We start from the raw sequence: 21,631 nt of genomic DNA on the forward strand, positions 1-21,631 counted from the left end.
CCGATAGGTTCAGTGAAGGGAGCACAACTACTAGAAAGGGCACATCCACCAGCACTCTTTCCCCCCACAGGCACACTGTTGAAGGCAGCAGTCAGTCACATCCATGCACATCCATGCAAGCTTAGAATTCTGCACCCAATGGAAAATGCAAATAGTACATGCAGCAGGTGGAGCTGCATACCCACCATCACAGTTGAAGTCATTGCATGTTGTACAGCTCCTGCTTACTCCACCGTCACTAAAAGCCTCACTTTTCATGGAGCTACAGGTTGGAGGGAACCACTGCATACCCTACTGAAGCCACCATCTTAGAATGAGAAATGCATTTGTGCTCCTTGCTTTACAGCTATACTTGATTGGCTCTCATATCTTCTGTATAGGTTTTTACTTAGGGCTCCTTTTACAAAGGTGCGTTAGGGCCTTAAGACGCGGAATAGCGCGCACTAGCCGCTACCGCCTCCTCTTGAGCAGGTGGTAGTTCTAGCGCCACTGTATCTTTCTTGAGATAAGGAGACCAGAATTGAACGCAATACTTCAGATGAGGTCGCACCATGTAGCGATACAGGGGCATTATTACATTCTTAGTCTTGTTAACCATCCCTTTTTTAATAATTCCTAGCGTCCTGTTTGCTTTTTTGGCCGCTGCCACACATTGGGCGGAAGGTTTCATCATATTGTCTTTTTCTTGGGCGCTAATCCCCAAGGTGGACTCTAGCATCCGGTAACTGTGATTCAGGTAAAGGGTCTACAGAGGCACGATTCACATCAAAGGTAGGTGCCAGAAATGTAGGCCTGTAAAACCCTACATTTCCAGCGCCTACCTTTACTGGAGGCACAATTCTCTAGACCAGTGTATCTCAAACAGTGTGCCAAGTCACATTAGTGTGCCTCCTGAGATTTCAGGTGTGCCGTGGTACATTGGGGAGGAGGAAAGGCGCTGGCACCAGCTGATTGCCTACAGGACGTGCTTCTCGTGGCGAGAGGCACATCCTGTAGTCAATCAATGGGTGCCAGTGCCTATCCTTCTCTCTGGCCCTCTTCCCTTCTGGCATTTCCCACTCATGGCCCGCCTGGAGGGCCTTCACACACATGCGTACATCGACATGATGATGTCACACATGCGAGTGATGTCATCACAGCAATATCTACGCACTTCCAGGTGCCTCCAGCCACGGCCACTACCTTTAGTATGCCGCGGCTCGAGAAAGTTTGCAGGACACTGCTCTATACTGTGCCGTCTTGTGATTGACAGGCGATTGGTGGCCGCTGACAATGGCGCCTGTTTGAGAATCCGGGTCAAAATGTCTTTTTATCCATCTCTCTCGTATTCTGGGATGGAGGGTGCCGGCTGAATGGCGTCATGCCTTGCTGTTTTGGCACGAGCTGGACTTGGAATGGGGCGAATCCTCCTTTTGGCCTATACTTGGCTCACATAAGAGCTGCCATACTGGGACAGACTGAAGGTCCATCAAGCCCAGTATCCTATTTCCAACAGTGGCCAACTCAGGTTCCAAGTACCTGGCAGAAACCCAAAGAGTAGCAACATTCCAGAGCTGAGATTATGATGTCATAATGCCTCATTCCACTAATGCCTAAGAGCCAACCTCACCAGTGATAGCACAATGACTTGATTGGCCTATACTTGGCTCACATAAGAGTTGCCTTTAGTATATTGGCGCTCACTGCTGCCCGCTTGCTTTTGGCTTCCAAGTGGAATCAGCCAGTGCCTCCTTCTTGGCAGGAGGTGAAACAGAAGTTACATCAGTGGCAGCTACTGTATCGCCTTATGGCGGCACAACATGGTTACCGCCATAGTTTTGATCATATCTGGCGGAACTTTCGCTTGCTTACTTGATTTGGGGGGGGGTCTATTGCGGGGGATTGGGCTTTCTGGATTGTGATTCACTTTTGGGGGTGCTTCTAGATGGGTACTTTACTGTTTGATGGCTGTTCTTTGGGATCTCCCTGCTTACCTTGGGAGTGGGGATTCGGGGTTTGTATGGCTGTTGATTTTGTACTCATTTGTCTCTCCTGTTTTATTGTTTGTTTTTGGACTGCTCCACTCGGACTGTTTTGGGGAGACTGATCTCTTGTTGGACTATTATTCTCTTGGTTGTTTATTGTGTTTTCCTTGTTCTATTGTGCATTTTCTTAAATTTTTTTTTTTTTAAAGTCTTTTTATTAATCGATCATTGCTGAGTGTGAAACCATAAAAGTTATAGCTATAATACCAAGAAATTTGCTCCATTGACCAAAAATAATAGCAAATTTTAAGAAAAATAGAGCTTTATGTAATCAGTGGCTTTAAGGGATGGGCTTTATTTATCTATTTATTTTAATTCTTTATTTATTAATTTCTTAATACAACAATATTAGAAATCAAGAAAATAGGCAAATAAGAAAACATAACTAATCATTATAATTATTAATCATCCTAGCAAGTCCACATTACGGGGAGAGAAGATGCAGAAAACATAATAAGAAAAACAACATCTTACATTGGCTGAAAATATTTTAAACAAATCCTTTTTACCGTTAGGAGTGAATTTAAACTGATTTATTCTCAGGTTTATTCAAAAGAAACAATTCTAACTGGCTTGGTTCCAAAAATGTATAAGAATTATTTCCCACGTAACCAGACATTTAGAGGGAAACTTGAGGCAAAAAGAACCTCGCATTGCCAGGAGTTTAGGTCTTGTATCTAATTTGAGTCTGCCTTGGAGACATCTGGGAAAATTGAAATAGATTGACCATAAAATAATACTGACTTTTTTTTTTTTAGAAAGAAAGCCTTCATAATAATTCTCTTTTTCTCCAAAGATGATAATGTAATTAACAAAGTAGACCTTTAATCTATACATTCTTGCATATTTTCTAGAAACCTAGTGAGATCTAAACTGTTAGGAGAGGAAATGTTATCCATATCACCTTCAGAAGATACTTCTCTAACACCAACAGGAATATAATAAGCATTAGTAATATTACTATCCTCTAATACAAACTGCAAAATCTCCTTAAGTTAAATTTTAAAGAACTCTCTGGGAGAAAAAAATGAGTTATTGGAAAATTCTGAAGCCTCAAATTAAGTGCTCTCATCGAATTTTCCAAAATTTCTAATTTAGAATGGATCATTAAGCTATCCTTAATTGCAGATGATTGTACTGACTGACATACTTTAACTTGAAAATCAATTTTTTCAAGTTGTTTCCCCCCTAAATTTAATTTGGAATCCTGCTCTTTAAATTTTTCAGAAACATCTTCAGAAAATCTTGTAAAACTCTGCAAATTACCATCCATTTTAACAATTGCTGACATAATATCTTTCAAGGTAACATCACTTCCTTCTGATATTGAAGTACTTATTGGTTGATATTTAAGAGAAATAGGAGATACAGCAGATATTGTAGTAGATTTAATTCCTGTAGTATTTGAGTCCTTAGATATATCAGTGTTATCCTGATCTTTAGACTCGTGTCCTACAACTAACCTGGATTGTCCAGCATCTGGTGACAACACGAGTCTTCCTCCTGTCGGTTGTGGAGGAGGGGTAGGACTCCCAGTTGATAGGGAGAAGTCCAAAAGGGAGGGTGGATCAGCTGTTATCGAAGGAGTCACTGAGAATAGATGTTTATCCATAGGGCCTTGAATCTCCATAGAGACAATAGGTCTCTTCACGCCTCTCTTCCTTTTTCCCATCTTCTTTGCACAGAATCCTGTCCAAAGCTCCTAATGTGCTCCAAAGGTGTGTGCTCCTTTGGACATGCTCCTTTGGAGCACGCAGCTGCGTTCTGTGGAGTGGATGCTTCTGATATACCATCCTGTGGGAGGACCACGCGGTCACAATAGTAGAGCAACTGGTCAAATGCCTGAATCTCACTGGCTCTACGCTCCCGTTGGTCAGGGGAGCAGACACTGCTGATGTATCGTCCTGCGGGAGGACCCTGGGGTCACAGGAGTAGGGCAACCAGCCAGATGCCTGAATCTTACTGGCTCTACGCTCCCATTGGTCAGGGGAGCAGACACTGCTGATGTACCCTCCTGTGGGAGGACCCCGCGGTTACAGGAGTAGGGCAACCAGTCAAATGCCTGAATCTCACTGGCTGTACGCTCCCCAAGGGATGGGCTTTAAACAAAATTTTTTAATTATATTCTGATCAAGTACAATCAAATTCATGGGAAAAGCTTCAATTCGCACTGTTTTTCCAACTTTAGGTTTTTCTGGATAACCTGAACACTAAAATTCACAGCAGAATAAAGCATGCCTAAATATGTCATTGCTTAACTGTAAGTTTAGTATGAATTTGTCCATCAGAAAGCTGTATGCAGTCGCAACGCATCAGTCCCAAATTTCTCCCTTGTCATACAACATAAAAAATACACATTCAAATTGGAGTGTCACCTTAGTAACAGCAAAACAAAATCCCTCCATTGCCAGATACTGTGAGGCAACACAAAAAACTGCAAATATGCTACAGAGTGGAAGAATAGTGTAATGGTTAGTGCAGCAACCTGAGAACCTGGAGAATTGGGTTCGATTAATGCTGCAACTCCTTATGACTCTGGGTAAGTCATTTAGCACTTCATTGCCCTAAGTCAGGGGTACTTCAAAAGACACAAAAAAAGCAGTAAAAGTCAATAGGTTCTCTTGAGTGGGACAACCTGATATCTCAGCACTTGAGGAAAAGACCATGTAATAATGTTTATAAAATAAGTCATAAAAAATTATTATTGTGAAGTGGGGTGTCCTCAGCGTGAGAAGTAAGCGCGAAGGAGAGAATTCTCCAGCACTTTACACAGTAAGGCACAGGTTAGCCACCCTCTGCCTGCACACCATCATAGGACACCTCATGTGTGCTCAAATTAATCAGTGTAATAAATTAAACAGTGATATACAATTGGTCAATCACACGAGTGTAAGATCAAACAGGAAGTCCCGCTCTGAGAACCCCCCAGCCAGCTCCTAGTAATAAACTCAGACTTCTTTTGTACCTAGGTCAGGGGTAGGCAATTCCGGTCCTCGAGAGCCGGAGCCAGGTCAGGTTTTCAGGATATGAAATGAATATGTATGAGATGGATTTGCATGCACTGCCTCCTTGAGAAGCAAATCTATCTCATGCTTATTTATTGTGGCTATCCTGAAAAACCTGACCTGGCTCCTGCTCTCGAGGACCGGAATTGCCTACCCCTGCTCTAGGTACAAAATAAGTATCTGCACTAAATAATATATATATATATATATATAAACTGCTTTGATTATAACCACAGAAAGGCAGTACAGCAAGTCCCATTCCCTTCCCCTTACTCAGAAACTATATAGCAAACAATCCTATGGACAGCAGACCTACAACATTTCAGCTGGGGCTGGAGACAGCAGAGTACAGACTAGTTGCAGGGCTTTCAAGAATCTGTTTACAGGCACTGATGGTTATAAAACAGGGGTGTCAAAGTCCCTCCTCGAGGGCCACAATCCAGTCGGGTTTTCAGGATTTCCCCAATGAATATGCATGAGATCTATTAGCATACAATGAAAGCAGTGCATGCAAATAGATCTCATGCATATTCATTTGGGAAATCCTGAAAACCTGACTGGATTACGGTCCTCGAGGATGGACTTTGACACCCCTGTTGTAAAAGAAATACAGGCTTGCTGTCTACACCAGTGGTTCCCAACCCTGTCCTGGAGGACCACTAGGCCATTTGGTTTTTTGGGATAGCCCTAATCAATATGCATGAGAGAGATTTGCATATAATGGAGGTGACAGGCATGTAAATCTGCCCCATACATATTCATTAGGGCTATCCCAAAAACCCGATTGTCCTGGTGGTCCTCCAGGACAGGGTTGGGAACCACTGATCTACACCAAATGTTTTGTGACCCACTTCTTGGGACACACTAGTTGAATCACTGGTCTAGATATAATATTCTTAGTTTCTCTCGAAGGATCCTCTTTCCTGCCACAGAAAATGTAGCCCATCCTTACAGCATTTCTTTTTGTTTTTCCATGTATTGCTCCATCCACCTGTTATCTAAAACCTCGTTGACATCAGCCTTTGAGATACTTTCTGAAGTTCTCTGTCTTATGTAGTTTATAGTCTACCAAAGACTTTAGCCCCTCCCGCAGCTTCTGGAAAGCTCTCTGTGCCACAAGTGTGCTATTTTTGGCCAGGTCCTTTGTCCCCAGGTGGATTACAACATCAGTGTTTGAATCCTTACTCTCTTTGATCTTAGTTTGTTTTCTGATCCTTTTTCTGAACTCACCATCATTCTCTGGCTACGGCCACTTCCAATTTGTACTGTTCACAACTTTTGAAATGATTACATGTAATCACCCTGAGGCCTCTCACCTGGTTGGTATACAATGGTATCTTGACTCCCTCTTTCATGTCTTGCTTCCCTGGATTTCTGTATGCATTAATACTTGAATGCAGTCACAAAAGCAATATGGGTGAGATTACAGTGACACTATATTTAGAGTTACCAGATTTTACAACTTCCCCCAGGCCCACCTGTTCCACCCAAGTCATGCCCTGTTCCTCTTCAGCCCCGCCCCGCCCCCCCCCCCCCCAAAACCTCTTCTTGAGCTCGGAGCCACGTTTGAAGGGCCTCCAAGCATGGACAGGTGTGATGCAATGATGTCACACTAGTGCGTGTGATGTCACCACATTGCGTCCGCACTGGCGCAGATACCCTACAGACGCGGCCCCGAGCTTGAAGCTTTTCAAAATCTGGACGAAGTTCCAGGTTTTGAAAAGCTGTTCAGATTCCTGGACAGTCCCCTAAAAAAAGGACGTGTCCAAGTAAATCCAGATGTCTGGTACCCCTAACTCAGTGGTCTCAAACTCGTGGCCCAGGGGCCGCATGTGGCCCGCCAGGTACTATTTTGAGGCCCAAGGTATGTTTATCATAATCACAAAAGTAAAATAAAACAGTTTCTTGATCATATGTCTCTTTAGCTATAAATTACAATATTATTATTATTAAGACTTAGCCAAAAGAAAAAATTTATAAACTATAGAGTTTTACCTCATGCAAAATTGTCATTTCTTTAATAAAACATTAACTATTTTTTCTGAGGCCCTCCAAGTACCTACAAATCCAAAATGTGGCCCTGCAAAGGGTTTGAGTTTGAGACCACTGCCCTAACTGTATTGAAATGCAATTTTAAAAAAATATACAGCAAAGGTGCTCACCATTTTTAAACCATTCCAATTTTTAATAACCCTTATTATTGCCTAAATGTCAGTTTTTGCAGGGTAACTGAAGGGTTATCGGGAGTGAAAGACTGGATAGTGGCAAGATTTTGACGTGTGTTTGTGTGAGATGTACCTGTGCTAGAAAGCTCCAGCCAGGAAGGAACAGCAGAATTCCTGCACTGTTATAAACAGGAAATTCATAGGGAAATGTGACGTTGCTGTCCAATCCCCAGGCTTGAATGTGGACTAAATACTTTAAATAGGGTTGGGGAATAATAAAGGGCTTGCTATCATTGCTGCCAGCTTGGAGAGAAGAATGCTTACTTTTCTGGAATGTAAACAGAGAAGAACTAAGGATAGTTTTCTTCGTTCTGTGTTTAAGGGCTTTCTTCCTGCCCTCCCCTGTAAATCTACGGGCAGCCATTGCAGAGTCTCAGGACATAGAGGCTTCACAGTAAAATATGTTGTATCCTGTCACCAGGCAACCAGCATCAGAACCTTTTTGAGTGGTTTGTTTTGGGCTTTTGGGTTTTTTTAAAAATAATTTTACTGTTTTAACTGATGGGTTTTGGCTTTGCATATACAAATTATAATGCCAATAAATATTTGTGAACTTGAATCCTAAAGCAGCAGCAGCACTTAACAGCACATTCTTCAGGATAGCAGTTTGTTTGCCCCAGTGTGGCCTGTTTTGGACTTAATCTGATGAAGGTAAATAATTAAGGTGCAGTTAGTTTAATATAAAAAAAGAACTTCCTGATGAAGCGAGATTTTGCTAGTACGTGATTCAAGCCAAGGACAGTTTGCTCTGGGCAGGAAGCAGACTGCACAGCAGATTATTATTTTATTTCATGTCAAATCATATGCATGGGATTAAATTTTTGACACTACTCCAAATTTAACTTAGGATAGGGACACAAATAATCACCATTTACCTCAAAATGTGCCCTAAATAGAACATTCAAGGGTCTTATGGGACACTGAAAGGCCAACCACACATCACACATACACCCACAGTCTGAAAAAAAGAAGACACAGAAAAAAAGTGGAGAAAAAGCTTCATATGGCTTTTTCTCCACTTTTTTCTGTCTTCTTTTTTTCAGACTGTGGGTGTATGTGTGACGTGTGGGTGGCCTTGCAGTGTCCCATAAGACCCTTGAATGTTCTATTTAGGGCGCATTTTGAGGTAAATGGTGATTAAATTTTTGACCCATAACAAAATGTTTAATTTATGATTGCCTTTTTCAAAATGGGGGAGGGGGTTTCAGGTTGTGGAGATTAGTTTTAAGATGTAAAAAGTGCAGAAGTCCCTCTAGATCAGTGGTCTCAAACTCAAACCCTTTGCGGGGCCATATTTTGGATTTGTAGGTACTTGGAGGGCTGCAGAAAAAATAGTTAATGTCTTATTAAAGAAATGACAATTTTGCATGAGGTAAAACTCTTTATAGTTTATAAAACTTTCCTTTAACAGTTAAAAGGAAAGATATATAAACTATAAAGAGTTTTACCTCATGCAAAATTGTCATTTCTTTAATAAGATATTAACTATTTTTTCTGCGCCCTCCAAGTACTCTATTTTTTCTGCAGCCTTCACATTTAAAGTTTAATATCTTTTCTTTCTCAAAACTGGCACATTTCAATCACTAAATTGAAAATAAAATCATTTTCCTACCTTTGTTTGGTAATTTCATCAGTCTCTGACTGTGCATCCAATATTTCTTCTCTTCTTTCAGCCTCCTGTATGCTTCTTCTCCTCCAGACCTCATTCCCTCCCCCAACTTTTTCTTTCTTTCTCTATGTCTGTCTTTCTCTGACTCCGTGTCCCATTTTTGCTTTGTTTCTGGCTTCCTGTCCCTCCCCTTCTTTCTTTCTTTCTTCCTTCCTTCCTGCCCTCCCCCATGACACCGCCGCCGGGGAATAGGCTGCTGCCGTTGCCACCATTGGGAACAGGCTGAGATCTCCCTCTTTCTCTTCTCCAGGGGCCGACCAACTCTCGCCGCCCGACGTCAATTCTAACGTCGGAAAAGACGTTCTGGGCAGCCAGGCAGCGATTGGCTAGCCAGAACATCCTCTCGACATCAGAATTGACGTCGGGCGGCGAGAGTTGGTCGGCCCCGAAGAAAAGCAGGAAGATCAAATAACACGGTGCCGGCCTGAGAAGGGAAGGGAAGCATGTTGGGCACCACTGCTCTAGACAAGCCGCTCTCTAGGGAGAACAGTGGACTGCCCCCCCCCCTTGGTTCGCCACTGGCGCAGCAGTGTGTCTGGCTGGCTCTTCCGTGGATAGCGCAAGGAGCCGCCAACCCGCGGCTTTGGGAATGGAACGAGCCGGCCAGACACGCTGCTGCTCCAAAAGGAAGATAATGATCCAGTCCAGACCGCGGGCCGCAAATAAAATCTGGAGAGCCACATGCGGCCCATGGGCCGCGTGTTTGAGACCGCTGCTCTAGATAATTGAAAATAGGCTAGTTGTTCATTATGGGTGAAGTAGTGGAGTTAGTACCAGGGCTTAATTTGTGAAAAGTCAGAATACAGAAAATAATGGTAACCCCTTAAAAATGCATGAAAAACATACTCTATGCCTTTTCTTTATTTGTAAAGTATATGTATCTAAAATATTGTTTATTAACACTAATCGGCAACCCCAAAAAAAGAGGAAAAATTGTTTAGGGCATGATTTTGCTTCTTGTACAGCAGACAAATTGAGCACAAATACAGAGTAGTATATTTCACAATCCAAAACCACAATTGTACAGAGGCAGTGTGTGAACAAAAATACAGAACCTAGCAAGGGAACCATATTTATTTACTGCATGTTCAGCCTCACTTGAGTTGACTTCTGCAGCAGGCAGTGAGGACAGAAATACTGTACAGAGCTGAGTACATTCCAAAATGTGAAACAGTTGTACAGAGCCCGATTGGAACCCCATTCCTCAAGCTAGTTGCTTTTTTCTTCTCCAAGCAGCTGAACTGAAAATAGCAACGCTGCACTCTCAAGTTCACAGGCAAAATAGATCTGAAGAATGGGAGTAAGGAAAAAATGAAGTACTGTAAACTCCCCTCGTAACATCACCACATACCTGAACGTGCAAACTGTTAACCCCAACCCCTATTCACTAAATATGAACACTCTATGAACTTACGGAATATTTCTACTTCTGTGTAAACAACTTGGCACTCCCTGGCCTTGCAACACACAAACTGACGTTAACATTATTAATGTTATCAGATGTACACTGCTATACTCTCTAATTCATTGTACGAGATATACACTGCTATACTCTTTAATTCGCTGTACGTAAAGTTTCTCTTGATTGTATTTACAGTTTCTTTGATTGTATTTAAAGTTTCTCTTGATTGTATTTACTGTTTCTGTTATTATAAACCGCCTAGAAGTCGCAAGATTGTTGGCGGTATATAAGAATAAAGTTATTATTATTATTAAAACCACTGGCCTTCACTAATTTTTGAGCTGGGGCTACTTTGGATCCAAATGAGCTGAAGGAGAGCCGCTGTTTGCCCACATGGGATTGCAACACTGCTGACCAGTGTGTGTTGGTGACATCCATCCTCACTAGCTTACAGCTCTCAAAAGCACACCTATATCAAACCTTACACCACAACTCTCTACGAAACCTTCCCCACTCCGTAACTGTGTGCCACCAGTCTCTCTACCTCAAATTCCTTGTCTGACTCGCTCTCAATCCACAACTTGTAATGAAAACAAAAGTATGTATTGATATATCTTTTATTAGGAGGAAAAAAAGTATTTAACACAGTACTGGAATAAAAATCTTCACAGAACATGCAATACATTTGACAAAAAAGAACTACAAAATAATCAATACTTGTAAACATTTTAGCTCCAGTTAATGAACTGCAAATCACATTATCAACAATCAAAATACCAAAAGATCCTGTTGTTTTTTTTCAGTTGTGCTCATAAGTTTACATACCCCTGGCAGAATTTGTAAGATGTCTACCATTTGTGAAAAATGAGTGATCCTGCAAAACACCATTCTTTATCTTCTCCTTTTATGAAGCTGTGTTAGGCTTTTTTTTATCGCTGCTGGACCTGGCGGGGAGGAGAAGGAGATGTACTGTTGTACCTGGGGAGGAGGAGAGAGAGGAGCTGCTGGAGTCAGAATGGGAGAGGGAGAGGTACTGCTGAACTGGGGGTAGGGGAGGGGGAGGTTTTGCTGGACTGGGGGAAGGCAATGGAGAGGGAAAGAGAGAAACTGGAACAGGGAGGTGGAAGGGGGGAGAGACACGCTGAACTGCAGGGAGAGCAGGGAAGAGAAAGGGATAGACACCAGCCCCAGGTTAAGGGGTGTGAGCAGATAGAAAGAGAGAGAGGAGGGAAAGGGGCACAGAAGAAATTCTGGGCACGGAGAGTGTAAGGATGGATAGCGCCCCCACAATGTAAGGTTGTAAGGGTTATGTGAGGCGCCCTTACAAACGCCAGGTCCCGAGTTCAATACCTTCACAGAAGATTCACCAGGAGTAGAATCAAATAAGAAACACAGCCAGAGGTGATTGCATAAAGAATATATTATAGAAATAGACTTAATATTATAGAAAAGCAAGATTCATAATGAGAGATATAAGTTTTACAATTACAGAGAATGCTTCTGTGCTCTTGTGAATGAGAGAGAATAGGCAAAGAAAGAGAGAGAGAGAAAGGGGGGTGGGGATGGGGATGTCCCAAGTTTCAGGTTCTAGAGATAGAGCAAGAGGGGGGGTGTGATGTTGAGAGGGGGCTTTTATAGCTTGGAATTAGAGAATGACACGGTGGTGGTTTACCCGCGGCCACCGCATTTTAGCCGCGGGTCACCCGCCGAAAACGGGGAAGAAAACTAGCAGTTGCTGCGGCGACGGGGACAAGGCCATTCACCGCCCGCGGGGCAGTGAATGGTCTTGTCTCCGCAGTGAGGTATCAAGGATCGCGCGGTCCCCGCAGCCACCGCCCGCCCGCCCGTAGCATTTAGCCAGCTCCCTCCCTCCACCTCACCTTAAATTTCGAGTTTTCCGGCTTCCTTTTTTCCGAGCCGCACGTGTTCAAAAATCCGTGCACGCGCGGCTGCACGAGTCAATCAATCTTCTCAGACGCAACCGGAAACAGGAAGTTGCAGGAGAGGAGAAGTTTGATTGACTCGCGCAGCCGCGCGTGCACGGATTTTTGAACACGTGCGGCTCGGAAAAAAGGAAGCCGGAAAACTCGAAATTTAAGGTGAGGTGGAGGGAGGGAGCTGGCTAAATGCACGGCTTTTTGAACGTGTGCGGCTAGGGAAAAAGGAAGCCGGCAAACTCGGAACGAATATAAGGTGAGGTGGAGGGAGGGTGGGGGCTGCTGGACCATTCTTCATTACTTTGCCATACTAATTCCATTCTATGTTAGGTGCCACGGACTCAGATTCGAGTCCTAGCAATGATGAGTTAAAGATCCCAAAAGAAGCCAACTTCTAAATCCAGTGGTTAGAGCTACACTACACTCCTTGTGACCCTGGGCAAGTCACTTAATCCCTATTGCTTCTGACACAATGGGCAGTTCCAAAGACCAAGACTGGCCAGTGTCAAAGACAGGATGCTGAGCTTGATAGACCCTTAGTCTCCACTGTTTTTAGTGATCAACAAAGTTCTATGTTTCTATAATCACCCTAATTCTGTTATCATTGGACTAGATATTCAAAATGATTTAAATGGCCAGGACAGGCTCCTGGCTGTTCAAATCATCTGTCCAGGGCTAACCAGGCATTTTCAATCTTCATGTTCAGCCCAAATGGTGTCACACAATTCAGCAAAAATACCCAATGTTGTTCCTCATAATTTAAATATTGCTCATAGAAGGAACAACATTGGGTATTTTTGCAAATGGAAGTTGGAGGGTTAATTCCCTTGAAACAGCCAATTGAGTGAAACATGAATTCATGCTGGGACACAAGATAGGTTGAATTTGTTTTGAATTTAAAAAGAAAAATGATCAATGAAGAATACTATAATGGCAAGAAAATATAATGATAAAACAGCAACTAATTTTGCCTATTTTTATATATTAAAAAAGTACTACATAAGGTGAATGTCCATATTGCTGTCTGTTGTTCTGCTGAGCACTGGCATTGAAACAGCAAAATGCATTTATTGCATACTTGTCCTCTGTCGCAAACATTATGGTGGTATATTAGTTGTGTTAATAAAAATTTATAAACAAAGCCCTGCCAGCTGAACATCTCTTTCTCTAGTTCAGCAGCAGGAACTTTGATTTATAAGAATGGAATACGCTAAATATTAGAGTACTAAGGCTTATATGGATGCTGCGGGGACGGTGACGGGGCGGTGAATGGGATGGCAGTGGCGGTGACGGGGCGGTGAAAGGGATGGCAGTGACGGTGACGGGGCGGTGAATGGAATGGCGGTGACGGGGCAGTGCAGAGGATGGTGGGCCGGGGACGGGGCGGTGACGGGGACAGATTTTTTCCCCGTGTCATTCTCTACTTGGAATCTTATTCTAAATATAGAATCTATTGAACTTCAATAGATTATATTCAAGTTAAGTATCGCCATCCTTAGTAAACTGTCTGAAACAATAGTTAGTTTCACTGACCAGAAAGGGGAGTGAGGTGTGCTAGACTGGAGAAGAATAAACTGGAGTCAAATGTAATTTCCAGTATGCCTCTGACAATATCGGTGCACCTGGATCTTCTTAACACCTCTTAGATGTCTTTAGCACCTTTTTACTGCCAGGTCCTCTAAGCACTGATTGAATTAGGGTTGTTTGAAACAGTCTGCCTGGATGATTTCTGTATGTGAATTCTGCATCAACATTCCAGAGTCAGATTGATATAATTTCCCATAGGCCTTTGCTGACATTGGTTAGGGCAACCAAAAATGCTGATTGCTAGCAATAGCTATGCTGACAGAGAGAACATAAGGACAAGGACACCGAGGGAGAGATGCTGGACAGAGAAGGGTTGGGGACATAGACAATGCTAATGATAGGGGGAGGGCTTCAAGGTAAAATAATACTATTCACCGATGACGCCAAATTATGTAATATAGTAAGTGAATGCAGTTTACAGAATTATATGGTGCAGGACCTGCTTACATTGGAAAGTTGGTCCTCAACCTGGCAGCTAGGCTTCAATGCTAAGAAATGTAAGGTCATGCACCTCGGAAGCAGAAATCCATGCAGGATGTACTTCTTGAACGGAGAAACTTTAACTAGGACTTCAGCAGAACGAGATTTAGGAGTAATCATCAGTGCAGACATGAAAACTGCCAATCAAGTGGAGAAGGCTTCATCTAAGGCAAGGCAGATATTGGGTTGTATCAATAGAAGTTTCATCAGCCAAAAGCCTGAAGTCATAATGCTGTTGAACAGGGCCATGGTGAGACCTCATCTGGAGTACTGTGTGTAATTCTGGAGGCCACATTACAGTAAAGATGTGCGCAGAATTGAATCGGTTCAGCGGATGGCCACCAGGATGATCTCGGGGCTCAAGGGTCTCGTACGAAGAGAGACTGAATAAATTGCAGCTCTACACTCTCGAGGAACGTAGGGAGAGGGGAGACATGATCGAAACATTTAAGTACCTCACGGGACGTGTCGAAGTGGAAGATGATATTTTCTTTCTCAAGGGACCTTCGGCCACAAGAGGGCACCCGCTCAAACTCAGGGGCGGAAAATTTCATGGCGACATCAGAAAGTATTTCTTCACAGAGAGAGTGGTTGATCATTGGAACAAGCTTCCAGTGCAGGTGATCAAGGCAGACAGCGTGCCAGACTTTAAGAATAAATGGGATACCCATGTGGGATCCCTACGAGGGTCAAGATAAGGAAATTGGGTCATTAGGGCATAGACAGGGGGTGGGTAAGCAGAGTGGGCAGACTTGATGGGCTGTAGCCCTTTTCTGCCGTCATCTTCTATGTTTCATCTTCTTCTATGTTTCTTCTATGTTGAATATGGGAAGAGGAAAGGGACAATGACAAAGAGAGGAGATGCTGAATAAGACAAATGGGGATGCAGAGGAAGATGGACATTGAGAGAAGAAATGTCAAAATAGGCAAGTCTCTGCAAAGACGGGAAAATCTCCCCAGAAAAACTTGGATCAAAGCAAATGGAAAAATAAAACACACAGACAACAAAAGTAGAAAAAAGTATCCGTATTTTAACTTGATGTCTTTGGAAATGCACATCTCTGATTGTATTTCAGCTTTTATTTCTCTGGTATTGCAGTTTGGGCTGAGTCTGACTTAAGGTTTCTAGTTCAGTTTTTTGCTTTCATATCTCTATTACTGCTCTGTGGTCTCTTTGTTTCATATATGTTGAGGGTCTGTCTATGTCTTGCATGTGGGACTGGGATGTGGTATTCTGCTAGCATTTAGTTTCTCTGTTGCGATCTTGTGTTCTATGTATCCTGTTTTCTCACTGGGTGGTTATTATTAATGTTTTGGGCCTAGTGTAATATTTACAGTGCTCTTTTTACTCATGAGGTTGTTATTCTTTGAGTCCTGGGAGTTAGCACTGTTACGGTATGGTAAGGTTCTAATCTGTTTTGCAGTGGAGGGATTGTGTGTTGGCCTTACTGAGGTGATATCAAAACTTTTTAATTTAGTTTATCATAACTTAGACAGAGCCATAGACATTTTGCAGTTAACTGTGCAAGAATCTGTTGATCTTGCAACTCCCGGTCTCATGAGACAACAAAATAAACAAGCTCCCTGTGAGAGAGAAAGATAGGATTGACTGAGGCAAGATAGAATGTGTGAGAAAGAGGCTGTTTGCAGGCTTGTATGGAGGTGTAGACTAGAAAGTTGCACAGGGACAGAAATCCCGCCCGTCCCCGCCAGGATCCTCTCTGTCCCCACCCATCCCCGCAAGGAATTACCTCCATCCCCGCCCGTCCCCATAAAAAGCAGCAATTACTTCTGACAGGATCATCAATTCCACAGTTTCTTTTGTGTTTGCGCTGCTGTTTTCCTTGTGGAATCTTTTTGGTGGAACCCTTTTTTTGTTTTCTGTTCAGGTAATTAACTTATAAACCCCCTCTTTTACTAAGGCTGACGTGTCCATTATATTATATGGACTAACCCTGCTTCCAAAGCCTTCCATCCTCGTGGGAGTCCCGTGGGCCAGAGGGAGGTCCCCATGGGAGTCCTGTGGGCCAGAGGGAGGTCCCCATGGGAGTCCCGTGGGCCAGAGGGGGTCTCCGTGGGAGTCCCGTGGGCCAGAGGGGGGTCTCCGTGGGAGTCCCGTGGGTTGGGGGGGATTCCCACAGGATCCACAGGATTCCTGCGATCCCCGTTCCTGTGCAGACCTCTAGTGTAGACTTTATCTTCAAATACTTTTTTCAAGCCATGCAAATTCAATCACTGCCTCTGTCTACTCGGGGGCTCTCCCTGTGCTGTACTGAAACAATGCAATGCAAAATGAGGGCTTGGAAAATATTACAGCATGTTGGCAGATGCAGAAATGGGAGTACCCACAGCTAACAAAAAATGGCTCTTACAGAACTTCTTCTTTTTTCAAAGCACTTACTTATGCGAAACCAACTTCTCTCATCTAATATCTCTGAAATGTAAAAAGGGAAACCAGTTCTGTCTGGAAAGTGATCTGATTGTAGAAATAAGCTCAATGAAACCGAGATTCAGAATGCTTATTTCATTCAAAAAGCACAGATTGCCCATTAAAACTATAAAAACAAACATATGTGCTTATATTTCACCATGTTTTAGCAGAGGGGGGTAGGAAGTCTGCCCATGTAGTTTTTCAGAGCAATCATTTTCAATGGAAGTAAAACCTGGATGTCTCAATCTAGCCTCTTTTTTTGGGGGGGGGGAGGGGAACCTTAGCTATATAGAATTTTAATAATGTATTTTAGTAATGAGGGGGTTCTTTACAGAGTTTGCAATTTAGGTGCAGCATTTGGCTTGTTTCCTTGTGCTAGTAGATTGTTTTATAACACTGTAATATATAAGAACATAAGAATTGCCGCTGCTGGGTCAGACCAGTGATCCATCGCACCCAGCAGTCCGTTCACGTGGCGGCCCCCAGGTCAAAGACCTGTGCCCTAACCGAGACCAGCCCTACCTGCGTTCGTTCCAGTTCAGCAGGAACTTGTCCAACCTTGTCTTGAATCCCTGGAGCGTGTTTTCCCTTATAACAGACTCCGGAATAGCATTCCAGTTCTCTACCACTCTCTGGGTGAAGAAGAACTTCCTTACATTCGTACAGAATATGCACCATTCATGAATGAAAATATGTGAAGAGTTTGTTATATGATTAGGTTTGGTGACCCTCAAGGCAGTGACGTAGTAAAGGGGGTGCGGGGGAGGGTCTTCCTAAGGGTGCAGCACCCTCCTCCTCTCCACCCTCCCGCTCCTCTACTTGCCATGCGCCCCTTGCCTTTCCCCGCACCTTTTTTTCCCTGGTGTGAGGTTGCTGCCTGCGTCAGCACTAGTGCGCTCTCTGACATCACTTCCAGGACCCATGCCTAGGAAGTGATGTCAAAGGGTGAGCTGACACCGATGTGGGCATGCTGCTCATGCCAGAGTATTAAAAGCGGTATGGGGAAAGGGAAGGAAGCGCGCGCGTGGCGTGGCGGGAAAGAGGGCAGGGGAGGGGCACCACTCACCCTTACTACGCTATTGCCCCAAGGCATTCCAAACCTGTTTTTTCCAGGAAGATTTTTGCAATAACATCTCTAATATTTTATCTGTAATATCAAGAATATCTCTTAAGTATTTTATCTGTTTTGTGATTTATTTATGAGTTGTGTTGTATTTTTATGAGGTGGCTTCTTATATTAAATTTGTCTTATGTTTCTATTATATATGTTCTATTATATGTTGGCTACAAGTCACATTTTTTTTTGGGGGGGGGGACAGAAACCTCATAAATTTAAATAAATAAACATTTACACATTTCATGTGTATCACTGGGTTGTTTTTTTTTTTCTTCCTTCATCCAACGTTGGGTCCAGGAACTCGAATCATCTATGACCGCAAGTTCCTACTGGATCGCCGCAACTCCCCACTGGCCCAGACCCCACCTCATCGCCTGCCTGATATTCCGGGAGTCACAAGTCCTGGCATGGCCTCTGATGAGCCTAAGGTGGAAAGCAACAACTTAAACAATCATGAGCGGAAGCCGACAGGTAAGCAGATGACTAGGTATTGCACCACTGTGATTTGAAGCTTAGGCATCATACTTGCACCCTTTGGGATTTTAAAGGTAGACTCTGCCTGCCATAGGAAACCTTTAGGCTCGGATTCTAAAAGTAGCGCCATTAAGTTAATTGTTTTAATTGGCTATTAATGGCATGGTAATTGAGCAAGCCGATAGAAACCCCAAAAACAAAAGAAAAAAAAAGTAGGAACCAAAAGGAACCTACAAAACACGGCACCGGAATCGCATGTATGCAAACAGCGGCGCTGAACGTCAGGAGGCGTGGTTATGGGTGAGGTTGACGTTCAGAACTGCTAAGCATAATTCTATGTCGAAGGTAGGTGCCGGGAATGTAGGCTTTTAAAACCCTGGCCTACATTTCCGGCACCGGGAATGTAGGCCTTTAAAACCCTGGCCTACATTTCCGGCACCTACCTTCGCTGCAGGCTGCAATTCTGAAAATGGTGCTGTAATCTGAGTGACACACGACCGGCGCCATTTTTTTTAGGCACCTGCTGATTACGGTGCTGCTTTCAGAATCTGGGCTTCACAGCTTGAGGCAAAGTACCTCTGTTTAAGTAGAGCAAGGAGGGATCGGATCTCTAGACCACAGTATCTTTCCCTGCTTTGGGCAGTACTGTATCAGTGTTGTTCTTCAGTTGTGAATCACTTTTACACTTCAGTAAATTAAATCAAAATGCTCACAAAAGTAGAAAGTAGTAAGGCTGTAAGCTTCAGACTGGCGGGGGCAACAATAACAAGAGGGCACTCAAAGAAACTGAAGGGAGACAGATTCAGAACAAATGCTAGGAAGTTCTTCTTCACTCAGAGGGTGGTGGACATCTGGAACGCGCTTCCAGAGGAAGTGGTTGAGCAGAGTACGATTTTGGGCTTCAAAATGGGACTGGACGAGTTCCTGAAGGAAAGGGGGATTGAGGGGTATGGTTAGAGGGATACTATACAAGGCCAAATGTCTTATGAAAAAGATCACTAACAGGTCCCGACCTGGGGGGCCACCGCGGGAGCGAACTGCTGGGCACGATGGGCCTATGGTCTGACTCGGCAGAGGCGATGCTTATGTTCTTATGGAGGCTTGCATGGGCTTCCTTCCATTTCAAAGTCAAATGAAAACCAGCAGGCTTTAAAGAGAAAGTCAGAAGAAATCCTTTCTTCAAAATCCCCAACATCTACTCTAAGCTGGCATTATTTTTTCAACGGTAACAGCAGGATTTGCTTGTGCGCTGTTCTCTGAGCATTGGAATAGCAATTGACCTAATTTATATCCATTTGACTGCATTTAAATACAGTTTGTGACTCATTTCTGATGCATTTACTGTTTCCTGTGCTAGAGCCCTCTGAGTTTTCTGCGCAGATTAGTTCCGGAGCTAGTCCAGCTCTATTCAGCTCTAACGCCAGCATTAAGTTTAGAACATCAGGCCCCTAGTGTAACTCAGTGTAATTGACCTTGAACTATTAATTTAAAAAGTGTGAGTTAAATCCATATAAATAAATATCCCACACCATCCACTATTCTGGGCAGGATACAGCCAACATACAAGTCAAATTAGAAGACAAAAGGAAATAAGACAAACATTATAGGAGGCATACTTAGGGCTCAGAACATTACAAGGGCTGAAATTAAAAGCCAGCACAATTCTTTCTTGAGGCAATAATATAACCCGAATGCTTACTGGTCAGCAGAAATACTTTCTTCCAAGAAATACTTTCTTCCTGACTCATTTCACTGAGGGCTCGATGCACAAAGCAAACCGGTCTTGCAGTGTTTCATTTAGACTGTTTTTAGCCAGACCTTGTAGTGCCAGCATGCTAATAAGCAGCTTTGACATGGCGCAAAGTAAGGCAACAAGAAAGGGTAATAAACAAGGCACTAAAACTGTGTATTGGACCAAGCTTATTAGCAGAAATTAAGCCTTGCAGTTATAAGGTATAAGGCGCAGTTCTATATGTGGGCATCTCCATTTAGGTGCCCCGATGCTGCATGGTGGGAACCCAGATTCTATTATAGATTTTAACATAACCTATTATTGGCGTACCTAAACTATAGGTACCTGTAGGAACAACAAGCCATAGACCTATGCTCCACAAAAAAATGAAAAAGTAACCTGCCTTACAATGTGAACAATACAACCAAAAAAAAAGAGGCAAGTGGGATGTCCAATCCAGCCATAACAGTTTTTTTGTATAAAATCTGTGATTGCAGGTCCCAGCAAGGGTACTAGTTTTGGCAAACTGATATGGCCTTCCTCAGGGGACACTATCCAAAGACCATAAATATGACAGAGCAAGCCGTATAACAAGTCATGGCATAAAGACAGTGTGAGTGATGAATCACGTTGGCGTGATTTCTCTGTGGAAACGCCAACACGACTCGTCAGTCACGCTGTCTGTATGCCACCACTTGTTATACGGCTTGGGGGGAGGGGGAGAAAAGAGAGAAGCTATGCAAAGCTAAAGTTCCCAAATAAAACTTTCCCTGACTCAGGAGAATTCAGGTGGGGGAAGGGAAAGCTGCCCTTTACAAGCACTGAGAAACACATGGGGGATGGGGGAAATCTCTGAAACACCTGATATCTGGTGGCCAAAGCATACTATGGACTTTTCCTCCAGGAACTTTCCCAAACCTTTTTTAAACCCAGCTACGCTAACCACTGTTAGCAAAGAGTTTTATGAATGCTCTCAGCCTTCTCGGATAAGGTTATTATAGGTATGTCTGTCTCCCATTTTGATTAGATAGTGGATCAACTGAACTGCTGAGAGGCAATTTCTGCCGAAACACAGACCGTATCGAGTCCTGGTCCATATTAGCTGCTATCCACATTGATACTCTCCACATGTTCTACAGTTAAAATTTGTATTTATAATAAATCAGTGTGGGTTCATCTTGATATTGAGGTATTTGTCTACCTACCTTTTTTGTGTGTGTTCTTTTGTCTGCACAATTTTGGTTCCTGTTTTGTTTTAGTTGGAATATTGGTTCAAAAAAATGGAAGAAACCTGCAGTTATTCTGAAATTACAAATATATTTCTTTCCTTGGTATCTATCTTAAGGTTTTGAAAAAGATTCTGATTGAAGGTCTTCAAAACATGATTAATATAACTATTCTCGCTGATCAAGTAGGATGTATTGATGGAAAGTGCCCAGTACATCATCTGAGAAAGTAACTCTTGATTGAGAGGTGTGCCTTGCTACCAGTTGACATAGGGAAGTTTTGAACAGCCTGTGGTGTGTATAATGTTATTTCTTTCCTTCC

General features: G+C 43.1%; 1 protein-coding gene across 1 annotated transcript in view; it reads left to right on the forward strand.

Annotated features, from left to right (window-relative positions):
* EIF4EBP2 (eukaryotic translation initiation factor 4E binding protein 2) overlaps window positions 1-21,631 on the forward strand; it is a 46,855-nt gene that overhangs the window by 14,997 nt on the left and 10,227 nt on the right. Inside the window, exon 2 of the mRNA XM_033941822.1 lies at window positions 18,175-18,348. Coding sequence (XP_033797713.1) covers window positions 18,175-18,348 — 174 coding nt within the window. The remainder of the gene's footprint in view (window positions 1-18,174; window positions 18,349-21,631) is intronic.

This window comes from Geotrypetes seraphini, chromosome 4, assembly GCF_902459505.1.
Source record: "Geotrypetes seraphini chromosome 4, aGeoSer1.1, whole genome shotgun sequence".
In the NCBI taxonomy this organism is placed as follows: domain Eukaryota; kingdom Metazoa; phylum Chordata; class Amphibia; order Gymnophiona; family Dermophiidae; genus Geotrypetes; species Geotrypetes seraphini.